This window comes from Heteronotia binoei, chromosome 19 (genome assembly GCF_032191835.1).
Source record: "Heteronotia binoei isolate CCM8104 ecotype False Entrance Well chromosome 19, APGP_CSIRO_Hbin_v1, whole genome shotgun sequence".
Classification (NCBI taxonomy): Eukaryota; Metazoa; Chordata; class Lepidosauria; order Squamata; family Gekkonidae; genus Heteronotia; species Heteronotia binoei.
This window is the reverse complement of record NC_083241.1, coordinates 24,146,080-24,169,646: the sequence shown is the minus strand read 5'-3', so window position 1 is coordinate 24,169,646 and position 23,567 is coordinate 24,146,080. Positions and strand designations below refer to the sequence as shown.

The 23,567-nt window shown below is 44.2% G+C and overlaps 1 protein-coding gene across 1 annotated transcript in view; it reads right to left on the bottom strand.

Moving 5' to 3' along the window:
* The window catches only part of LOC132587555 (NAD(P) transhydrogenase, mitochondrial-like), a 108,238-nt gene that overhangs the window by 24,479 nt on the left and 60,192 nt on the right, over positions 1-23,567 (bottom strand). The window contains exons 13-16 of the mRNA XM_060259844.1: positions 15,634-15,779; positions 10,795-10,990; positions 3,757-3,990; positions 1,355-1,515 (exon numbers count right to left, since the gene is read on the bottom strand). Coding sequence (XP_060115827.1) covers positions 1,355-1,515; positions 3,757-3,990; positions 10,795-10,990; positions 15,634-15,779 — 737 coding nt within the window. The remainder of the gene's footprint in view (positions 1-1,354; positions 1,516-3,756; positions 3,991-10,794; positions 10,991-15,633; positions 15,780-23,567) is intronic.

Here is a 23,567-nt window from a genome sequence, read left to right as displayed (position 1 = left end):
TGAGGTCAGTGAGACTGAAGCTAGAAGCTTGAGCTGGTTTCTGAGGCACAAGAGGCAGGAGGCTGATCAGGTACAGAAAGAAGGCCAGGCTGCTATTACTGATATGACGCCTAGCTAATCCTGATGTTAATATTGTCCACCAAAGAATTCCAGTTGCTAAAGTTGCATGCCCCAGTTCCTTCATCAAGGAAAAATACCTGCAAATCTGGGGAACCATACAGTGTACATGCTCATCATACACATGTACATGCTGCATGTAGCACCGGATCCCTAGAAATTTCCCAGCCACAGACCATGAAGTCTTGTGCTCCAGTCCTCAGTGTCCCTCACACGAGGCTCCTGGAAAGATGACCTAAACTATTCTGCTAGTCAGTGGGTTCCCAACTTTGTTGAGCATGTGAGCACTTTTGGGGATTTTGCAAACAGGTAGTGGGAGGCACCACAAAAAGGCTGCTGAGTGGATGGATGGGAATGATCACAAAATGGCTGCTTAGGGAAATGAGGTCAAAATGAAATATAGGAAGGTTCCAACCCAAGCATCCTCTTACCATGGAGGCAGCTGCTTCTAAACATGTGCTTCCTGCAGACACAAAGGTGATGCCAACCTCTAGGAGGGACCAGGAGTTCTCATGGAATTACAACTGATCTTAAGGCAACAGAGATCAATCTCCATGGTGAAAATGGCTGCTTTAAAGAGTGGGCTGTATGGCATTATACTCTGCTGAGGTCCCCCACTTCCCCAAACCCACCTTCCCCAGGCTGTATCCCCAAAGATCCAGGAATTTCCCACAACAGAGAGGGCAACCGTGGAAGAGAGGCATTAAGAAATAAGCACCAGAAAAGACATTGGTGAGTACCTACCAGGATTAAGGTTGCAACTCCAGCTTGGCAAATCCCTGGAGATTTGGGGCCAGTGCCAGGGAGGGTGGAGCTTGCGGAAGGGAAGGAGCTCAGCAGGGATGCCATGCCGCAGAGGCCACCCTCCAAAGATGCCATTTGCTTCCAGGGAGCTGATCTTTGTTGTCAGGAAATCAGTTGCAATTCTGGGAGAATTCCCACCTCCAGGATCCATTCTGACTCCACTCCTTGTCTGAACTTGGTCTTCTCCAGGGCTTTTTTTGTAGCAGGAACTCCTTTGCATATTAGGCCACACACCCCTAACGTAGCCAATCCTCCAAGAGCTTACAAGGCTTTTATTACAGGGCCTACTGTAGGCTTCAGGAGGATTGGTTACATCAGGGAGGTGTGGCCTAATATGCAAAGGAGTTCCTGCTGCAAAAAAAGCCCTGGTCTTCTCCATAGGGAGAGAAAAGGAAGACAGACAGTACTTCTGTAGACCAAAAGCTTATCATACCATGATTGAGGAGAGTCCTGATACACCGAGAAGGCAAGCCATGCCTGTTGTATAGCTTGGGTCCAGCATAAAAAAAATCATCCCGCCAGCTGAGGCTGCCAACAACCCACCGTTCAAGTAATGGCGTCCAGGCAGCATGAGAGGTGCTGAGTTCAATAGACCTAGAACAAAGTATCAGGATTTAAATAGCGATTGCATTCATATCTCAATGCTCAACAAATTGCTGATCTGTATGTGTCCCCCACCTGCACCCTGCTTGTTCCCACCATCCAAACATTAGAATTTCTTTTCACTTCAATGGAATGGTAGCCCTTGCTAAATATATTAGCCCTAAACGTAACATTTATTTAAAAAATTAACAGATGAATAAATGCACATATTTGGAGCTTCTGAGATTTCTTGTTAATTCTCTGATCTTCAGGTCACATCTGCTAATTGGCCTGAACTCTCCCTAGAAGCTAAAATGACTAACTGAGGCTATCGTACCTTGGTCACAGTATGAGAAGACAAGACTCTCTGGGAAAGATTGTGATACTAGGAAAAGTGGAAGGCAGCAAGAAAAGAGGAAGACCCAACGTCAGATAGATTGACTCAAGAAAGAAAACCACGATCCTCAATTTGCAAGACTTGAGCAAGGCTGTTAACAATAGGACACTTGGGATGTCATTAAGTAACAGGGTAATAAGTTGGAAGTGACAACAGCATTTAACGCACACATTTAATCTTTAAATGGGGTTGCCAACCACCATGTGAGGTAGGGTCGCTATTGCTCCGGTCAGCACAATATATCGGGACCACGGTGGTACAGTTGCTAGGAAAACCAACAAAACCACCTCCCAGTGTGCAAAATCCAAAATCCATTCGACGACAGGAAAACCAATCCAATATTGTTTCGGATTTAAAAAATCCTTCTTTATGGGACCATCTTCTATAATGATGAGTCCAGTAGTTTAATAGTGCCATTAGTCATTTTCTACAATTCACTATGAATCGTCGTCGGACGGACTTTTATAAGGAAATTATATCAAGATCTGGACATTTTGTCACACAAAGGCAGTAGTTGCACAGTATGCTATGGATGGTTTTCTCACTGTATTATTTCTTGAAAATTACTGAATGAAGCAACTGTTTGGATTTGATAGTAAATACTTTTATTTGTATATTATTTTGTATTTTGCACACAAAGAGGTGGTTTTGTTGGTATTCCTCCAGTCAGGGCAGGGGTTCCACCAATTTTGGGGGCTCCAATCCACTGCTGGCCACCTGGCTGGTGGGGGAAGCCCCACCCCTTCCACATCAATGCTGTCAGCATGAAGATGTTACCCGGAAGTGACATCATCATGCCAGGCATGTCCCACATTGACACTCTAGCATTTTGGCCAAAACTTTATGGTTAGTGGAATGGACCTGGGAGCTACATGCTTGAAGCCAGGTAAGACAGCTACTGAACCTTTTATGGATGCAATCTCCCACATCTAGCCATTTTTCATGGAGGGGATCCTGCAGCTCTCTAACCCTCTATTTCTGATGTGATTATTCCGTGTCTGGAAAGGAAACCATCTGTGTCTTTATGCCTTAAAAATTAAAAGTAATTCTAAATCTGAAAGATCACATAAATTGGATTCCCCTGTCAGTAACATCATTGGTAACATATTCCACAGTCACTGATCCCAAGCTCCAATATAAATTGTGATCCTTGTAACATTTCTGTTAGGTAGGTCAAGCTAAGAAATGGCTCCAAAGTCTCCCAGGTTGCATCCAGACATGCCTTGGCTGTTGGGTTCTTGCAAAAATGTATAACTAGATTGTCTTGACCACATAAAATAACCCCCAGTTGTTAATTATTGCCAGGGCTTTTTTGTAGCAGGAACTCCTTTGCATATTAGGCCACACATACCTGATGTAGCCAATCCTCCAAGGGCTTACAGGGCTCTTCTTACAGGGCCTACTGTAAGCTCTTGGAGGACTGGCTACATCAGGGGTGTGTGGCCTAATATGCAAAGGAGTTCCTGCTACAAAAAAAGCCCTGATTGCTATAGCACGATATCCAACGAGGTGTGTGGAAGCAGCTTCAGCGAACATTATTACTGAACAATAATTTGAACTAAGGTCTTCCCAGCCTAAGCCCAGCGCCCTATCCATTATACTACATTTACTTTTACACACCCAACATAAAGGCACTTGCCATTGCATCGGCTCTGTATTTAATTTGCTCCTATTTACTAGTTCAGCAAGTTTTGGGATTAAGCCATGAGATTTTCAAAGGTTTGTTGCTTTAAAAAAAGAAAGGTTGGCACCAATACTTCTGGAAATTCAGTGTGAACAGAGTTCCTAACTCTTTGGCAATCTTAGGAGTATAGGCTGTACCTTATATCTTTCTGGGGCTTAACTACAGAACATACCTTGCAGTTTTCCATACGCCACCAAAGAACCGCTGAACGTTACTCCCCCAATATAGGTGCCCAAGTAAGCCACGGTTTTGAGAACATTGGCAGAAGGGTGGACGTCGAGGTGCGGATACTCGATCATGTATTCTGCGACGCACGTCAGAACAGCTGCCAAGCCAACCAGACTGTGAAATGCAGCAACAAGCTGTGGAAGGTCAGAGATTTCAATCCGTTTCGCAATGGTGAGACCTGCAAAAAAATTTTTTTAAATTGATTTCGATCCAAGATTAAAGATGTTATATTGTGTTTCATACCCTCTCTAAAAGTATAAACAGCCAGTTAAATAACAAAGGGCTGTTTACTTTCTTAGGTTATTTTCCTTTTTTGTGCAAAGAATTTACGAACAGCTCTGTTGGATCAGAACAAAGCCTCTTCTAGTCCAGCATCCTGTTTCCCACAGTGACGGGCCAGATACTTCCGGGAGCAAGCAAAACATGAAGGCAACAGCCCCCCCTCCAGTTCTTCCACAGCCACTAGTATTCAGCCTTGTGCTGCCTCCGAGAAAGTCAGACCGATTTCCCACTAGCCTTATGCCACTCGCACTCTCCTCTTTTACACTATCTGCCCCGGGGCTGCAACTCGCTTTGCCTTTTTTGTGCAGCAAACAAGATCCTCTAGAAAACAGTTTCTGTTTGCTGCATGAAAAAGACAAAGCTAGTTGCAGCCCCGGAGCAGATAGTGAGAAATCTGACAGAAGCCCCATTGAGAAGAGGAGCGTGAGAGTGGCATAAGGCTAGTGGGAAATCGGTGCCAGTGTAGTATCATTGCTAGAGTGTTGGACTAAGATCTAGGAGATCTGCATTTGACTCCCCACTCATGCCATGGAAGCTTGTTGGGTGACCTTTGGCCAGTCACACAACCCTCAACCTAGCCTACCTGACAGAATTGCTTTCAGGATCAAATAGACTAGAGGAAAATTATGTAAGAAGCTTCAAGTGCTCACTAGGAAGAAAGGCAGAGTCTAAATGAGATCTCCATACCTGGTTAATATCTCCATATTTAACATCAGAACGTCCTTCACAGCTCGTCATTTTCAGATTATGCAAACAACTCTGTTAACCGGTCGATATTCTCACACCCCAACAGAATAATGTGTTTGCATTTGCGGATTGCCTATGATAGAGAACCTTCCCCATTATATTCTCTCTTGTCCACTCTACAATAGCCCCAGAGTTAAATTTCTGGCTGGAATACTAACCACCTTAAAAGTATATTTGGCAGGAGTGGAATTCTAGCAGGAGCTCCTTTGCATATTAGGCCACACACCCCTGATGGAGGGCACCAGAAGTTAGCCTTGCCAAGGTTAGGGTGCCAAACAGCCTAGGGCCAGCCCTGCATGCAGGATGTACGTGTGTTCATTGTAACTTGTGAACAGGCTAGTATCATTGTAACGTACTCAATCGGGAGACGCGAGTAGGGCAACATTCTTTATTAGGAGCACGTTGCAAGAGAGAGAACACGCGGGCCAGGTCCCGCTTATGTACAGTCCCCGGTACAGCCTACTGGACAGGTCAGGCCAATCCTGACTTGTTAAACTTCCCGCCACAGCTGGTGATTGGCGGGGGATTCCGCGCCCTGCGTTGGAGGCGTCTGGGACAGCCCAGTCGCCTCTGCACATGTCGCGTCTGGCTGCTGATACACTACACCCCTCCCCCCCTGGTTAATGAACATAGTCCTTAAGGTACGCGGGAGGTCGGCGCTCCCTGGTGGACCTTCTGGGGAGGTCCGGTGGAGGCGGCGCGGCTTCCGCTGCTGGTGCGTCGGTGGGCCGAGGCGTGGCCGGAGGCTGCGGGTCTGGTTCCGTCGGTCTCTCTGGCTCAGTCGGTCCCGGCGCTTCATGCGGCAGTGTAGCCAGTGTTGGGGCCGCGTCCTCTGGTCGGCCCTCGGTTGGCTCCTCCCCGGATCTCGCCCCTTCTGTGTCCGCAGGTTCCTCCGGTAGCATGCGGCGGCGTAGCTGGTCTATGTGCTGCCGTAGTATCTGGCCCCCCTCGGTTGATATATCGTAGTGGCGGGACCCCGTTACTCGTAGCACTCGGCTGGCCACCCACTCAGGCCCCCTCGCATAGTTCCAGGTGTATACTGGGTCACCCGCAAAGAAACCCCTGGCCGCGTCCCAGACCTCGGGACTTCCGCGGGTCTCTGAAGCCCTGTCGGGGTGTAGTCTGTCCAGTCGGGTTATGAGCTTGCTCATGAGGAGCTCAGCCGGACTAACCCCAGTGACCGGGTTGGGGGTGATCCTATTGTCGAAAAGGAACGCGGCCAACCTGTGGTCCCAGTCGCCCTGTACGATTCGGCTCAGGGCCTCCTTTGTTGTGCGGACCATCCGCTCTGCCTGGCCGTTGGTGGCCGGATGGAAGGGGGCAGACCTTATGTGTCTAATCAGATATCTCTGGAGGAACGCCTGGAAGTCGGCCGAGGTGAACGCGGTCCCGTTATCAGAGACTATGGTGTCCGGGATACCGTGTGTGCATAAGACCCTGCGCAGCGCTCTGATCGCGGCTGCGGATGAGGTGGACCCTACGGGAATGACCTCCAACCATTTGGTGTAGGAGTCCACTATTATCATGAAGATCTGCCCCTGAAATGGCCCCGCGAAGTCGAGGTGGAGTCTCGACCATGGCTTCCGGGTGGACTCCCACCTTGTGACGGGGGCGCTGGGTGGCTCGGGCCGCGACTCCTGGCACGTCTGGCACCTGCGAACCCAGCTCTCAATCTCCCCGTCCATCCCCGGCCACCAAACGTAGCTTCTGGCCAGGGCCTTCATTCGGACTATGCCGGGATGGGTCTCGTGTAGGGATTCTAGGACACGCTTCTGCAGTGGGGGCGGGATCACCACCCTACTTCCCCATAATAGGCACCCCTTGTATGCTGCTAGTTCCTCCCTCCTGGCCTTATATGGCTTGAATTCTTCCCCCATGTTCCCCTCTGGCCAGCCCCTCACCACCCAGTCGAGCACCCGTGCCAGTGTCTTGTGTTTCTGGGTGGCCTTGGCTACCTCCACTGCGTGGAGGGGCAGCTCCGGGAGGCTCTCCATTAGCATTACCTGGTGTGCGGGGGCGGGGTCTGGACCTACTTCCGGCAGTGGCAGCCGGCTGAGTGCGTCCGCGTGACCCATAGCTTTGCCAGCTCGGTGGACCAACCGAGCGTAATTGCGCTCGGCCGGAGTCAGTGTGCGGGAGTAGTACGCTACCGGTACCTCCCTCCCGTCCGGGAGTTGGTGCCCCAGGACTGCTCCCACCCCATAAGGCGATGCATCACAGGCCAGGATGACAGGGAGGCCCTCGTCAAAATGGTGGAGCACCGCATTGGACACCAGGACATCCTTGACCGTCTGAAATGCGGCGGCCTGTCGTTTGCCCCAAACCCAAGGGGCTTTTTTGTCCAGCAGCCGGTGAAGGGGCTCTGCAAGGGCTGCCTTGTGGAGGAGGAACGAATGGTAAAAGTTGAGCACCCCCAAGAAGCTTTGTAGCTCCGCTTTGCAAGTGGGGGCCGGGGCTTGCACGATGGCTCGGGTCTTTTCTTCCGTTGGGTGGATTCCTGCTGCATCTACGGCGAACCCCAGGAACTCCACCCGTGGGACCCCCAGCAAGCATTTCTCCCTCTTAACCTTGAGCCCCGCTGCCTGGAACCAGCGGAGCACCCCTCGTAGGCGGTTGCCGAACTCTTCTGGGTCCGGGGCGGCGACTAAAACATCATCGAAGAACGGCTGGACTCCGGGGATCCCTTTAAGGAGAGCGTCCATTATACTCTGGAAGATCCCCGGAGCGACGCTTACCCCGAACTGTAGCCTCCTCTCCCGGAAGGCCCCCCTGTGTGTCACAATCGTTTGGGCCTCAGCCGTCTTATTGTCTACCGGGAGCTGTTGGTAGGCCTGTGCCAGATCCAGCTTCCCAAAGATTTTGGACCCCGCGAGGGCGGCCAAGACGTGGCTCACCACCGGCACTGGGTAGGGGTTATCCTGCAGTGCCTTGTTTATCGTGCATTTATAGTCTGCACAGATCCGCACCTCCCCGTTTGGCTTGATTGGGGTTACGATGGGGGTCTCCCAGGTGGCGTAGTCCACTGGCTCCAGGACTCCCTGGGCCATGAGGCGGTCTAGTTCGGCCTCTATTTTTGGCTTCAAGGTGAACGGGACCCTCCTCGCCTTGAGCCGAATCGGCCTGACCGTGGGGTCTAGTGGTAGGGAGATGGCCGGCCCTTTGTAGCTCCCTAGGGAACCATCGAATACGTCAGGGAATTCTTGGCATATCTCCCCGAACCCTCTGGGCGTTAGGGTTTGCCCCACCCCCTCCAAGCGGATCCCCAAGGGTTTGAACCACACCAGTCCTAGCAGGGTGGTAAGCTGGCGCTTTACCACCAGGATGTCCAGCGGGCCATAGAAGGACCCCTGCTCGACTTGCACCCGCGCCCACCCCGCAATTTGCACCGGATTCTTCTGAAAGTCCCAGAGTATGAAGTCCGCCGGCCTTAGTTGAAGCCGCTGGCGGGGGCACAATTTCCTCAGGGTTTCCTCTGCTATGATGGAAATGGAGGAACTTGAGTCCACCTCCATTTGGCAGGGGTTCCCTTCGATGAGGACCGCCATTTTAATCTTATCGAGGGTGGCGAGGGGCAAGTTCAGTACCTGAAGGGACGTGGAGTCTGTGGAGTGGAACTCCGCCGACTCGTGATGCGTGGTCGGCCTCCGGCGGTTGGGCTTGGCTCGGCAAACCCTGGCAATGTGGCCGGTCTTTCTGCAGCTCCGGCAGTCCCAGGTCCGGTACTGGCAGTCTCTCCGGTCGTGGGGGTCGCCGCAGCTGGCGCACTTGGTGGCAGGAACCCTCTCCGCCGCTGGTGGTCGATCGGGCGCTCGGGGGCGTTGGGCTGCTCTGTTGGGTGGCCCGGCTGGGCGACGCAGCTGGTAGGCTTCTCCCTCCTCCGGGCGGTCGTGGTCCAGCTCCTCGTGGTGGACGGCGTCTGTCCGGGCCTTGGGAAAGGTCCTGGAGGTCCTCTCGAACGCCATGGCTTCGTTGAAGGCGCACTGGAGGGTGAGCTCTTCCTTGGCGAAGAGCTTCTGCTGGAGCCTCTCGTCGCGGAGGCCCCACGTGAAGCGATCGGCCAGGGTGTCTTCCAGCTGGGGGAAGTTGCAGTTCCCGGCGATCCTGCGGAGGGCCGCCAAGTAGTCGGCGGCCGATTCTCCGGCAGCCTGGTCCCTTCTGTGGAACAGGAACCGCCGGGCCACCCGTGAAGGCTGAGGTAAGAAGTGGCCTGTGAGGAGTCTGCTGATCTCCGCGAAGGACTTCTCCTTGAGGCAGGCGGGGGCCGAGAGACCTTTGGCGATCTCGAATGTGGCCGCTCCGCAGACGCTCAGGAGAACGTCCCTCTTCATGCTGTCCTCCGTGACTTTGTTGGCCCTCAGGTAGCATTCGACCCGTTCCAGGTAGGACTCCCAGGCCTCTGGATTCGCGGCGGCGGTCGTGGCCTGGTGGTGCTCTTGGTCTCCTACGTAGCCAATGAGGCTAGTATCCCATCCTCGTCGCCAGTGTAACGTACTCAATCGGGAGACGCGAGTAGGGCAATATTCTTTATTAGGAGCACGTTGCAAGAGAGAGAACACGCGGGCCGGGTCCCGCTTATGTACAGTCCCCGGTACAGCCTACTGGACAGGTCAGGCCAATCCTGACTTGTTAAACTTCCCGCCACAGCTGGTGATTGGCCGGGGATTCCGCGCCCTGCGTTGGAGGCGTCTGGGACAGCCCAGTCGCCTCTGCGCATGTCGCGTCTGGCTGCTGATACACTACAATCATAGAGTTTTCTGCTGTGAGTGGGAGACAGCTAGATTTCTAAATGACTTTTGAAGGTGCACCATGGAAAGCTGATCCCCTGCAGGCAGCTTTTGTACATACCGGTGCCAACATTGAACTAAACCCAGAAAAAAGCAAAACGATTCCCACATATACTTGGAAGAATTTGCCTCTTTGTGGATACCGTATAAGCTTCCTTTGTTTTCTCTCCTATTTATATTATTTTCTCATTTATGCAGTGCTATTTTTTCAAGTTATGTATGCAGTCCTATTTTAAGTTATTTTTTCAGTATGGATATGATGTTGCCTCTACTAAAGAAGGATTCACCCTGTTTTAAAAGAATAAGTGGAATCCTACTGCATGTATTTCCATGCTATCTATAGTGTGGACCACGGTCACCGACTGACAAGTTGTTCCATCCAACCATTGCATTTCACAGGAAATGGATCTGGACTGCAGAAGGAAGGTATGCATTGGTTCTTAACTAGAAGAAAACCACAATGGTTTTGAAGCTTTCCAGCACTAGCACTACACTAAACAAAGTCTGAAGGCTTCTTCCAATTTCAGGGGCTCTTCCTTTGGATGAAGAACCATAAAGTTGGAGAAAGGCTGGAAGAAGACTTCAGACTTTTCTTAGTGGAGTAAGAGGGTCCACACCTCTGTCTTCAGAGGATTCTTTCCCCATGAATTGCTGAGTATGATTCTGAGGGCACACTGCAGGATGCATATTCAGGGCTACTACATGGTATGTTTGGGGGATTTTTTTACAATTTGTCTCCAGGTTCACCAATTTGATCAGAGGATGCTTCCACACTGTGACTGTTTGCAAGCAGATTTTGCTATTCTTACACAGTAAAAATCCAGTGGCAAAGCACGTTATTTGGTGTGTGTGAACGCACCCAGAGTCTCATGTCAGCTCCAAGAATGTCACTTGAAAAACCTGAGATTTTGCTTCCAGGTCATCATCTAGAAGTGGTTACCACATTGGTGATGCTCCCCCTCCCCATAAGCTTCTGAGTTGGCATTAATGAGACCACATGTATAACTAAACGATGGCATGCCTTAGAACACACTGAAATGATGGTATCTGCACACTGGAGTGGTCTGTCATTGCTAACACTTTCACTGAGGAGACGCTGGGAAGTTCCAAAGGACACCCCTGAGGACAGGAATGGAAACCACCAGCCCGGTGCAAAGCAGTGAACTTACCCATTGTGCCACCCATGGCCATGGCTGTGGACATTTGGGCCAGCAGTTCTGGTGATGGTTTCAAAGCGCCCAAAGTAGCTGCTATGCCAGCGGTGACCCCAATCATCCCTAGAGCATTGCCAAGTCTAGACGTATTCTGGCTAGACAGCCCCGCGAGTGCACCGACACAGCAAAGACCTGAGCCCAGATACATCATCTAAAATGGGGGAAACAAAGCAAAGGATGTGTCTGTACAAACGTTAAGGCAACATTTCAGACGGCAAACAAGCTAACAGGGTCAGCAAGGTGACTGCATTTGTGACTCACTGAGCTGAAACACAAAGGGTGCATACTAGTAACAGATGCTTGGGGAGGTGAGACATGTTCCTTTATGCACTTTTGAGGGTCCACCTCTCTTAAAGCCCATCTGGTCTTCAGCAACTGAGGAGCATCAGGAAGAGAGCTGTGACAGAGAAAGCACCTGAAGTGTACAGTGTGATCCTTGGAATCAAGAAGTATACTGGGGACCAGATAGAGGTGAGCTGGGCTGAGCCCATGAGCTAAAAAGGTAAAGGTAGTCCCCTGTGCAAGCACCAGTCGTTTCCAACTCTGGGGTGATGTCGCATCACATTTTCATGGCAGACTTTTTATGAGGTGGTTTGCCTTCTCCAGTCATCTACACTCCCCACCCCCACTCTAGCAAGCTGGATACTCATTTTACCGACCTCGGAAGGATGGAAGGTTGAGTCAACCTTGAGCTGGCTACCTGAACCCAGCTTCCACTGGGATCGAACTCAGGTTGTGAGCAGAGAGCCTGGACTGCAGTAATGCAGCTTTACCACTCCGCCCCACAGGGCTCCTTGGGCCCATGAGCTACCAATAGCTTATAGCCACTCTTAAGATATTTAGAGTTCCAGTTCAAGCTGGTAAAAAGGCAACATTGATTCTTCACTTAGGCGCCAGTAACCTGAAAATATCTAAATTATCTTATGATGTCCAGGACCTTCATTATGATTCTTCAAACTCACTAGTCAGAGTAAATTTGACTAAAGTCTCTGAGTTCAGCATATATCATGGAATGCTTTTGTTACTAACTCTGAGTCATTGTTCTGCAATTTTCTTGTCTCTAAGCTTCCAAACATCTCCCATTTCCATATAAGCAAGGATGCATGTGTCTGTGAATAACTGGGGAAAGGCTTAGCTTTTTCTGTCCCCGTGGAGGAAAGTAACAAAGGAAGAATCAGCACAGGATTAAGATAATTTAGTAGAACTACTCCTGCTAGATTTATTACTTTCACTTCCACTCTGAATGCAGTTTTAATGGGTTTTAACCGTCTTTATGTGAGGAAGAATTGCATTTTCTTTTCCAGGCTACTAGTTCAAATACATTTTAAAAATACCCACATCATGAGATCATTCCATGAGATTTTGCTATTACTTTGATTCTTTGTGTTTTGATATATCAAGGGGCTTTGAAATCCCTGCATGACAATGCATTTATATACAACATGTGGTGTTCTCCCTTCAGTCAGAAAAGCATATGCTATTTAATTTCTAATCACAAAGGTTCAACAATACCTTTTTTTTGGGGGGGGGGGGAGAAGGGTGCATGTTTGAATTTGTAACAATCGATAAGCATGAATATCCCCCAAAATATGTTCATAAAAGTAACACTGCACACCTGAATAATTAAAATGTTCCACTCCCAATAATTTAAATCATTCCACTCCCATTTAACCAATTCTATCTTTAACCTTCTTTTATTTTGTGACTGTGCAGGTCTTCAAGATGTGTGTAAAAATGTCATCAAAAGAAAAAAATAGTACAATTTATTACTACAGTCCAAGACCACCAAGCATAATACATTAGGAGATAAAACATATAAATGTCATCAAAAGCATTTTCTTCATGAAGATCATATGGCACCCGTTTGCTTCCTAGAAATCTGGAAAGAAATTTGACAAATATGTTCAAACTTTAGATCAGGGGTGGCCAAACTGTGGCTTGGGAGCCACATGTGGCTTTTTCACACATATTGTGCGGCTCTTGAAGCTCCCACCACCCCACCAGCCAGCTTGGAGAAGGCATTTGTCTCTTTAAATCACTTCTCTAAGCCAAGCCAGCGGCTTGAAGAATTCGTTTAAAGTTGGTTTTCTTCCACCTCCCCACCTCCCCATCTATTTTCCTTCCTTCCTCCCTCCCTCCCGTCTTGAGGCTCTCAAACATCTGATATTTATTCTGTGTGGCTCTTATGCAAAACAAGTTTGGCCACTCCTGCTTTATATCATTGGGCAGCAGTTGATGGGTATAAACTTCTGAGCTGTTTACCAAACTGCTGTTCAGAGGAGCAAAAATAAATAATTTAAAAAGTGGATTGTGTATATAAATAATTATAAAAGTGTTGAATTCTTTAAAGCTGAGATTTTGGAAGGAAGAGCAGGATACAAATGCGATAAAATAAGTAACACACAGGTGTGCTAACGTGGCAGAATATCTTTAAAATATTTTTACAAGCTGCTGAGGAAATACTGAACTTTGTTTTTATTTTCATTATTCATTCATTGACCATAGAGAAGCCATGTTGGATCAGGCCAGTTGCAAAGTCCAATGCACTTTCCCCATTCTCAGAATATACCAGACTCAGTTCTAATAAGTGTTGTGCCACTCTGATTTGTGAACATCTCCTCTAAGTTTACCATTCAGCTTCACCTCAAAGATTACTTGGATATTTGACAACAGAACAGATTTATTTTTAATGGAAAAACTTTCTTTGAGCTGCTACTTGATGGAGAATACTTTATGGTTCTGTCCACCTAAGCCCTGTGGCACAGAGTGTTAAAGCTGCAGTACTGCAGTCCTAAGCTCTGCTCATGACCTGAGTTCGATCACAGGTGAAAGCTGGGTTTTCAGGTAGCCGGCTTGAGGCTAACTCAGCCTTCCATCCTTCCGAGGTCGGTAAAATGAGTACCCAGCTTGCTGGGGGGAAAGCATAGATGACTGAGGAAGGCAATGGCAAACCACCCCGTAAAAAGTCTGCCATGAAAACGTTGTGAAAGCAACGTCACCCCAGAGTCAGAAACGACTGGTACTTGCAAAGGGGACCTTTCCTTTTTCCACCTAACCAAGTATAAGGTATCAAAGGCTGTCATAATATCAAAGGAGGAGACTCCATTGGGTAAGCTCTCCTCTGAACAGCTGTTTGGTAAACATATAAGGAGTTTATATGTACCAACTGCTGCCTAATGATCTAAAGTCTGAGCATATTTGTCAGGTTTCTTTCCAGACAGTATGTTGCTTACAAACTGCATTTTGAACATTAGCTGGACCAATGAAATATAACACCCCCCTTTTGCTCTAGACTTTGTCTCAATTACCTTGTTTATGCAAGGGGTGGAGAGAGCTGGCAAAGAGAACTTTTTCTCCATCTCCTAAAATACTAGAACTCAAGGGCATCCAATTAAGCTGGAGGGCAATAGATTCAGAACCGAATCTATTTTTAACTTCTTTACACAGAGAGTGATTAAAATGTGAAATTCACTGCCAGAGGATGTCGTGATGGCCACAGGAATAAGCAACTTTAAAGGGGGATTAGATAGATTCGTGGAGGACAGGTCTATCAGTGGCTACTAGCTGTGATGACTGAGGGGAACATCCACGTTCAAAGGCACTAAACCTCTGAATCCCAGAGCTAGGAGACAACGTCAGGGGAAGGTCTCAGCCTCTATGCCCTGTTGTTGGCCCTCCAGAGGAACTGGTTGGTCACGGTGTGAGGCAGGATGCCGGACTAGATGGACCATTGGTCTGATCCCGCAGGGCTCTTGTTATGTTCTTAAAGTACTTTTAAGGACAGGCTGAAAAGTGACACCTTATTTATATTTCTGTCCTTTGGGAAATGGTAAACTCTGAGGGGCTTGTAAAGGCTTCCTTTTAGGAAGGAATTCTGGATATTGTCTCACTGCTTTTGCCCACCACTCTGAATGGACCCAATCCTCTGTCAAGGTGGTGAAAACAGTTCAGATACAATGCGGAAAGGGGAGGAGGAATCTAGCCACAAGTCTGGAATATAGGCTACTAAAACACAAGTCCGGTGGCTCCTTAAAAGTTTATCCCAGTCTGAGCTTCTGTGAGTGAGAACTATCTTCCTCAGATGCAACAAAGAAAAAATAATTTTCTTTGTATTTATTAGGATGTTACAGAAAGGGAAGAGAGAATGAGGGCAAGAAGGATTGAAGCCGGGAGGGGGGCAGGTAAGCCTTTTCTCTTGGGAAATACCTATTTATTCTTTTAAACCACAAAAAAGGTTGGGGAACTTATAGCCTTAAAAAAAAAAACCAATTTAGGTGAAGCAAATAACAGTCTGAAATGGCAAGCCATGGTGCTAGAAGAGAAGACACCCACAAGATTTCCAACAGAGAGCAGGAAGACAGAACATTAGTTTTCAGTCGTGCTTCTACAGTAAGGGCTGCTTCAGACATGACACCCAGATTTGTCTACAGACATCCCTTCAGCTGGGTCTGTGTGTGCACCCAATCACCTTTACCTGCTTAGAATGCTTGTTTATTATTAGGGATGGGGCAGTGGCACAGCATCTGCTTGGCATGCAGAAAGTCCCAAGTCCAATCCCCAACATTTCCTGTTAGCAGGATCAGATGCAAGGTGATGTGATAGGCCTCAGCAGCTGCTGCCAGTCAGAGTAGACAACTTGGTTTATATGACATAGGAATATAGGGGCTGTAAACAAAATTGCTACCCTGAACTGCCTGTCTCAACATTTATTATTTGCAAATGCAAACAACTCTTACGGTGCGTTAGCCAAACAGCTGTACCAATGGACAGAAAATATTAGAACTGATTTCTGACCTGCTCAATGCTCTGTCCACTGGCAAGAGATGCACCATACCCTCCAACAAACACTGCTCCAGGGAGGAGGTAAAGATAATTATATTCAGGTGGGTCTGTTGGCCGCTTAAACATGTCCAGCATTCTCTGGGTAATTAAGAAACCACCTGTTGGGAAATAGAAACATGAACTGTTAGAACCGAAGTGAACCGAAAAACAGAACAAGCTGCTCAGCTCCGCCACCCTTTTCAATGCCCAGGCTCAAATTAAAAGCATATGAAATAGGGAGGAAGTGGAAGGTGTTCCTGAGTGACTGCAGAATGCACTTCCATCACCACCGAGTCCTCACATGTCCGTGATTCGACTGAGTTCACAGATGGTTCTCAAAACACACTTCCAGCATCTCTTCTGCGGGTCACGGGTGCAAAAGTGAGGGAAGGCAGTGAGGGGGAAGAAGCGATCGGCCCACCCCAACTTGGAGACAAAACAGCCACCGCCTTTATTGAGTACAACTATAGGAGCACAGCACAGCATGGGACATGGATCCAGACTCATGTGATGAAGTAATCCCTCACCCCCAGACCACCTGCTGGGCATGTCCAGGGATCCCTGCATGGGTTCCTCGCCACCTGAAGTTGGGAGCCATGTGCCAGCCCTTAAGCTGAGCATAATGTGGAACAGCCCCAGCCTGCTTAGCTTCCAAGATCTTGCCTAGGCTATCTAGGTCAGGGCTTAAATCATTTTCAAGACTGCTCTTGTGTTTTTAAAAATTTTAAACACATGGAGTTTCACACTGAAGTCTGTAGCATATTCAGGTCCCCACCCCCAAATGCAGAGTGGTTAAGTGAGGTATTAGGTGTTTTTTTTATTGTTTAAACCAATTTTATTATTCTGCAATATGTTGTAATAATACTCATCATCTATTATTAAAAAGTTAATACAAATACATTACATTTTTCTCCTCCCTCCCCCCCTTTTCGGTAAAACACTTTTATTTTAGCAACATATGATATTCAAATTCAATAAAACATTAATAAACTCATTATCTATCTCATACATTGCTATTTTCCACCCTTACTTCCCCCCTATATCTTGACTCCTGCTGGTGTCATTCAATTAAAATACTTATAAAAAGAATCTTATAATATAAAAATAGAAAAGAAAGATATAAAATTGTTATTCTTCAAGAAAATACATATTTCTACTATTACTAATACATAACCCTATCTTCATTGTTATAGTACACCTTCGTTCTTCATTTTAATATTTTTAACACTTATCAAAAATTGCCCAATGTCCTTTTATTTTCCATTCTAAGAACATAAGAACATAAGAGAAGCCATGTTGGATCAGGCCAACGGCCCATCAAGTCCAACACTCTGTGTCACACAGTGGCAAAAAATGTTATATACACACATACACTGTGGCTAATAGCCACTGATGGACCTGTGCTCCATACACTGTGGCTAATAGCCACTGATGGACCTGTGCTCCATACACTGTGGCTAATAGCCACTGATGGACCTGTGCTCCATATTTTTATCTAAACCCCTCTTGAAGGTGGCTATACTTGTGGCCGCCACCACCTCCTGTGGCAGTGAATTCCACATGTTAATCACCCTTTGGGTGAAGAAGTACTTCCTTTTATCCGTCTTAACCTGTCTGCTCAGCAATTTCATCGAATGCCCACGAGTTCTTGTATTGTGAGAAAGGGAGAAAAGTACTTCTTTCTCTACTTTCTCCATTCCATGCATTATCTTGTAAACCTCTATCATGTCACCCCGCAGTCGACGTTTCTCCAAGCTAAAGAGTCCCAAGCGTTTCAACCTTTCTTCATAGGGAAAGTGCTCCAGCCCTTTAATCATTCTAGTTGCCCTTCTCTGCACCTTCTCTAAAGCTATAATATCCTTTTTGAGGTGCGGCGACCAGAACTGCACACAGTACTCCAAATGAGACCGCACCATTCTTTTTCTATATATCTTCTGTATTTTCCCCAGTCCATTTTAAAGCTATCCAAATCATAGTCTTTTAAGATTCTTGTAAGTTTATCCATTTCACTCCATGACATAACTTTAACAACCCAATTCCATTTTTCTGGTATTTTATTTTGCTTCCATAACTGCGCATACAATGTCTTTGCAGCTGAAAGTAAGTACCAAATTAAAGTTCTATCTTCCTTTGGAAACTTTTCCATTTGTAATCCCAATAAAAAAGTCTCTGGAAGTCTCTTAAAGTCATATCCTAATAATTTTATAATCTCTTGTTGAATCATCTGCCAAAATTGTTTTGCTTTTTCACAAGTCCACCACATATGGTAGAAAGAACCCTCACGCTTTTTACATTTCCAACACCTGCCTGACATCTTGTTATTCATTTTTGCCATTTTTTTTAGTCATATACCATTTGTATAACATTTTAAAGCAATTTTCTTTAATATTGTAACAAGTCGAAATCTTCATAGAGTTCTTCCATAAGTATTCCCAAGATTCCGTCCGCATTTCTTTATTTACATTAATTGCCCACTTTATCATTTGAGATTTTACTACTTCATCTTCAGTAGACCATTTCAATAATAACATATACTTTTGAAATCAGTTTATCATCTCCCAGCAGAACTTTTTCCAACTCAGTTTCATCTTTTCTTATTCCTTCCTTTTTAACATCATTTCCCACTAAGCTCTTAATTTGTTGCATTTGAAACCAGTCAAACTTATTATTTAACTCTTCAGACATTTTTAATTCTGTCTTACCACCTTGTATTTTTAACAATTGGCTATATGGTAGCCACTTTTCTTCACCCGTCTCCGCAGATATTTTTATTACTTCTGTTGGCACAATCCATAACGACTTCCTCTCATCTCCATATTTCTTGTATTTCATCCACGTATTTAACAGATTTCTTCTTATATAGTGATGAGAGAAAAAGCCATCCATTTTATTTTTTCCATAGTACATATATGCATGCCAACCAAATAAATTTCCATGGCCTTCCAATACTAAAAGTTTTCTATTTAATAATGTCACCCATTCTTTTATCCACACCAAACATACCGCATCATGGTATAGCTTTAAATCTGGTAGTTGGAATCCACCTCTTTCTTTTGCATCTGTTAAAAGTTTCATTTTGATTCTTGAAATCTTCCTTTGCCACTTTCTAAATTGACAAATTGAGCTTATTCCATTTTAGCATATCTTCCTCTATTTTGCACCATAGCTTTTCATAATTATTTTTGTAGAGATTAATATTTTTCATTGTAATGTCCACACCCAGATATTTTACTTTAGAAGTGACTTCACACTCTGTTAGTCTTTGCAGTTCATTTTGTTTGTTCACTTGCATATTTTATATAAAATTTTTGATTTTTCTTTATTAATGTAAAATCTCGCCAGTTCTCCATATTCTTGTATCTTGCATAATAACAATGGTGTTACTAGTATAGGATTTTCATTTATAAACATTACATCATCTGCAAATGCTCTGTATTTATAAGTAAAACCCTTCATCTTCAGTCCTTCTATTTGTTTATCTTCCTGAATTTGCATCAGCAAAATTTCCAGAGTCATTATAAACAATAATGGAAATAGGGGGCAACCTTTTCTTCTACCTTTGCTAATTATCATAGTCTCTGTTAAATCCGCATTTATACAAAGTCTTGCACACTGTTCAGTGTACACTGCTTTCACCATTTTTATAAAACTCTCCCCCAACCTCAATTTTTCCATTATCATAAATATAAAATCCCAGTTCAAATTATCAAAGGCTTTCTCTGCATCCGCAAAGAATAATGCAACTTATTTTTCTGGATGTCTCTCATAATATTCTACAATATTTACAACAGTTCTGACATTGTCTCTAATTTGTCTCCTGGGAAGAAATCTTGCTTGTTCTTCTTTAATAAAGTTCATCAGATATTTTTAAGTCGTTCTGCTAGCATTCTTGTATATATTTTATAATCAGTATTTAATAATGAAATTGGTCTATATTCATCAGTTTTTGAAGTTTCGGTATCAGCACTTCCTTGAAGACTTTATAAAATTTTGCAGTATATCCATCTAGGCCAGGAGCTTTCCCCAATTTTGTTGAATTGATTGCTGCTTCAATTTCTATTTTTTCTATTGGTTCATTCAAGACTTTTTCCATATTCTCTGTTAGGGGAGTTATTTTTAGCCTTTGTAGATATTTTTCCATCATTTCTTTGTTTACTTTAAATCCTTTAACAATTTGGCATAATATTTAAACAAGTCTCTTTTTATGCCTTCTTGATCCACAATATCTTTCTCCGCTACTATTATTTTATTAATGATTTTACTTTCTCTTTTTTTTTTTCATTTGCCAAGCCAAATATTTTCCAGGTTTATTTGCTCCTTCAAAAGATTTCTGTTGCATCCTTTTCAAGTTCCATTCCAATTTTTTATTTAATAAGTGTCTCAATTGTGTTTGTAATATTGTAATCTCTCTCATAATTTTCTTTTCCCCAGGTCTCTTTCTCAGCTCCCCTTCCTTTTTTTATATCATTTTGAATGCCTAACATTTGTTTTTCTTTAGCTCTTCTGTCTTTATTATTCAATGTAATCAAAACTCCTCTCATCACTGCTTTATATGCATCCCATACCGTTTGAAATTTAATGTCTTCATTTTCATTTATTTGGAAGAAATCTTTAGTTTCTTTTTCTAGAGACGTCACTGTATCTTTATTCTGTAGTAAGTCCTCATTTAACCTCCATCTCCTTGTCTTTTTGGTCAACTTAGTTGTCCACATTAATGGGTTATGATCTGCTCTTACTTTAGGAAGAATCTCTAATTTTTTTTGTAATAAGTCCCAGATATTTTGTACTCCGCAACATATCAATTCTTGAAAAAGTACCATGTCTTGCTGAGTAAAAAGTATAATCTCGTACTTCAGGATTGAACTTTCTCCATATGTCTTCCAAGCTTTCTTGTTTAACTAGCTCAAAGAATGACTTTGGTAGTTTTCCTTCTTTATTATTCTTTTTTCCCCCAGACCTGTCCAGTACATTCTTTATTGTTCCATTAAAATCTCCCATTATCAAGATTTGTTCATATGTCACTTGATCTAGTTGTTGTGTGATTTCTTTTTTAAAAAAAGAGTCCTTTACCCCATTTGGAGCATACAGTCCCAGTAACAATTTTTTTTAGCATTCAATATTATTTCCACCACTAAGTATCTCCCATCATTATCCTTAAAAATTACTTTTGGCTCTAGTTCTTGTTTAATATAAAAAAGCACACCTCTCTTTTTTCTGGTTAGCCAATGAATGGAATTCTAGTCCCAATTGTTTGTTCCATAAAATTTGTAATCCTTTTGTTTGATGTATACTTCTTGCAAGCACATAATATTAGTTTTGCTTTTTAATCGAATGAAACGTTGTCTTTCTTTTTTGTGGTGAATCTAGTCCATTAACATTCCAAGATAATAATTTGTAATCCATCATGGTTCTTTATATTATGCTGTATCTCCAAATTCTTTATGTTCTTCCAGGAATCTGCGAAGTTCTCGTATATTTGTAATTGTAATCCTCCTCCCTTGAAGTTCGAAACTCACACCTTCTGGTAGTATCCATCTGTATCTTATTTCATTTTCTCTCAGTTTCTCTGTTAATTTTTATACGTTCTTCTATCAGTTATAACTTGTCTTGGCAGTTCTCTCATAATTCTCACTCTGCTGTCACCAACTATTAATGTTTTTTCAAAAATTTTGCTGATGATCCTTCCCACCATATCCCGTGTCATGAATCTTATTACCACATCTCTTGATAGTTTGTTCTTTTTGGCATAAAATGAATTAACTCTATATGCATAGTCATATATATTCCTAGAAACCTCTGGATCTTCTTCCAAAAATTCAGCAATAATATTTGTTATATATTCCTTTAAGTCATTTTGTTCTTCAGGTACTCCTCTCAGGCGTATCTGGTTCTCCATCAGTTTGCAGTCATGCATAACTACTTTTTCTTGTACTTTTTTCAAGGTGGAATCTTGTTCTTTCATTTTCCCTTCCACTTCTTGCATTTTCTTTGATGTTGCTACAGTCTCATTTCTAAGATCCTCAATTTCTTTCTTCAAAGCTGTTCTACATATTTCAATATCTTTCTTTATTTCCTTCTTGGAGGCAGTTATTAGTTCTTTCATCCCTTTCATCATCCTTGCTTCTATTGCTTCCAGCTGCTCCTGCATCTTTTCCAATGAGGCAGCCGTAGTACGTGCTGGTTTTGAGTCTGGTATGCCAAAAAAATTGATCTCACCAAATTAAGTTCTAAGTATCAGGTTTTGAAGAGCAAGGCTTGCTCTCTTCAATAAGCCCAAAATCGCCAACCTGGAGCTTCCTACCTTGAAATATTAATTTTATAAGTTTTTATTTTGTCCAAGATGGCGCCCGCGGTTTTTCTGCCCCTTTTAAAAAAAAAATTCTACTTTCTTCTAGGGGCTACTAAAGTTATTTTCATCAATATTAATCAATAATGTCCACCTTGCAATGACCAATTTTGCTGGCTCCACAAATTTTTAATGTCCCAAATGTTTTTAATTAATTCTTAAACTTTGTCCTTCTTCTAATGGCCGCCAAAGTTTTTCTATGATTTTCCAGTCCTAGAGTAGGTGTCAAGTCTGTTTCAACTCTGGTCAAGCCTGTGTATCATCTTTGGTTCAGGGGAAAGCATTCTGGGTAAAAGCCATACTGTATGCCAATGCTGCTAGCTCTACTTCTCCTCCCTTCCCCCTCCCTTCCTTTGTTATGTAGTGTTGCTTTGAAATGGAAGTATGTGAAAGAGATTATAGTGCCTTCTCAGACTGGGTACCGGGGGAGAGGCGCCTTGCCCAAGGCCAACCAGCCTGAGAACGATTTGTAACATCAATGTGTGAATGTGCCCTGCATAGTACCCCCTCCCTAAAGAATTCCTTTGAAGGATACCTTATATGATTACCTTTTACTGTATGTTCCTCAGTCTCTCAATCTTTTAGCTGTTGGAAACAATGATATCAATAAACTAGAAACTTTTTATCAAAAAGGTCTCGTTATTGAATCAGCCGACTTGACAGTAGGCTGGCTGACTCCTTTTCCCTTCTTTTGATGGTTACTTCCTGCTTTGCTTGCCGCCAAATCCCATTCTCTATGGTTAGGAAGTCTTGTGATATTTTATAACGTCATTTCCTGTTGCATCTGCTTTATCAACAACTCTGTGACGATGGTATTTCTCCTCCAAAACCGCAAGTATTCAAAACATTAGTTGTTTTTTTTAATTTCTAGCACTGTCCTTTAACATTTAAAGTTCTCAACTTCACCCCTCCTTTTCTTCTTTATATAAACATAATATACTCCGTTTGCCACCTTATATTTTTTCTCATAAAATTCTTATTTTAGTCCTGGAATGATAGATAGCAATCTGTACCTTCTACTGTAGTTATTCAGATAGGCACCGTCCTTGTATCGATTCAGATGTTAAATAAAACAAAGAAGTTTTGGATTCTGGAGAGTTTAAGTCAATTGAATGACTCTGAAGATCCTCTGTAGACGCTGGAATGCAACCCGTTACCGGAGATCCTTCAAAGCTTCAAAGAAGCCCCCTTAGGAACTTCTTTTCAGCCAAAGTAAATCTCCTCAGAGTTTCCTGAGCATGTCTTGGACTATTCTCTGACTGAGAAAAGTAGGCAGTAGGCATTAATTTCCCTTTTCTACCCCGAACAGAGGTCTCAGGCCTTGTGAGAAGCAGTTCAGCTCTCCATTTTCCAACCCCTGGAAGTCTTAGGTGTTTTGTTTTTTAAACCCATTTATAACTAATTTTTATCCTCAAAAGCAGCACATAAACCTCCTTCTCCATTAACTTCCACATCGCTACTCAAAAATATTCCATTAGGTTAAAACTGAGGGCAAAAATGGTAGAAAAACTAAGGGTTTTTTTAGGAGGGAGAGAATGAAGAGACTTTCATTATCATAGTT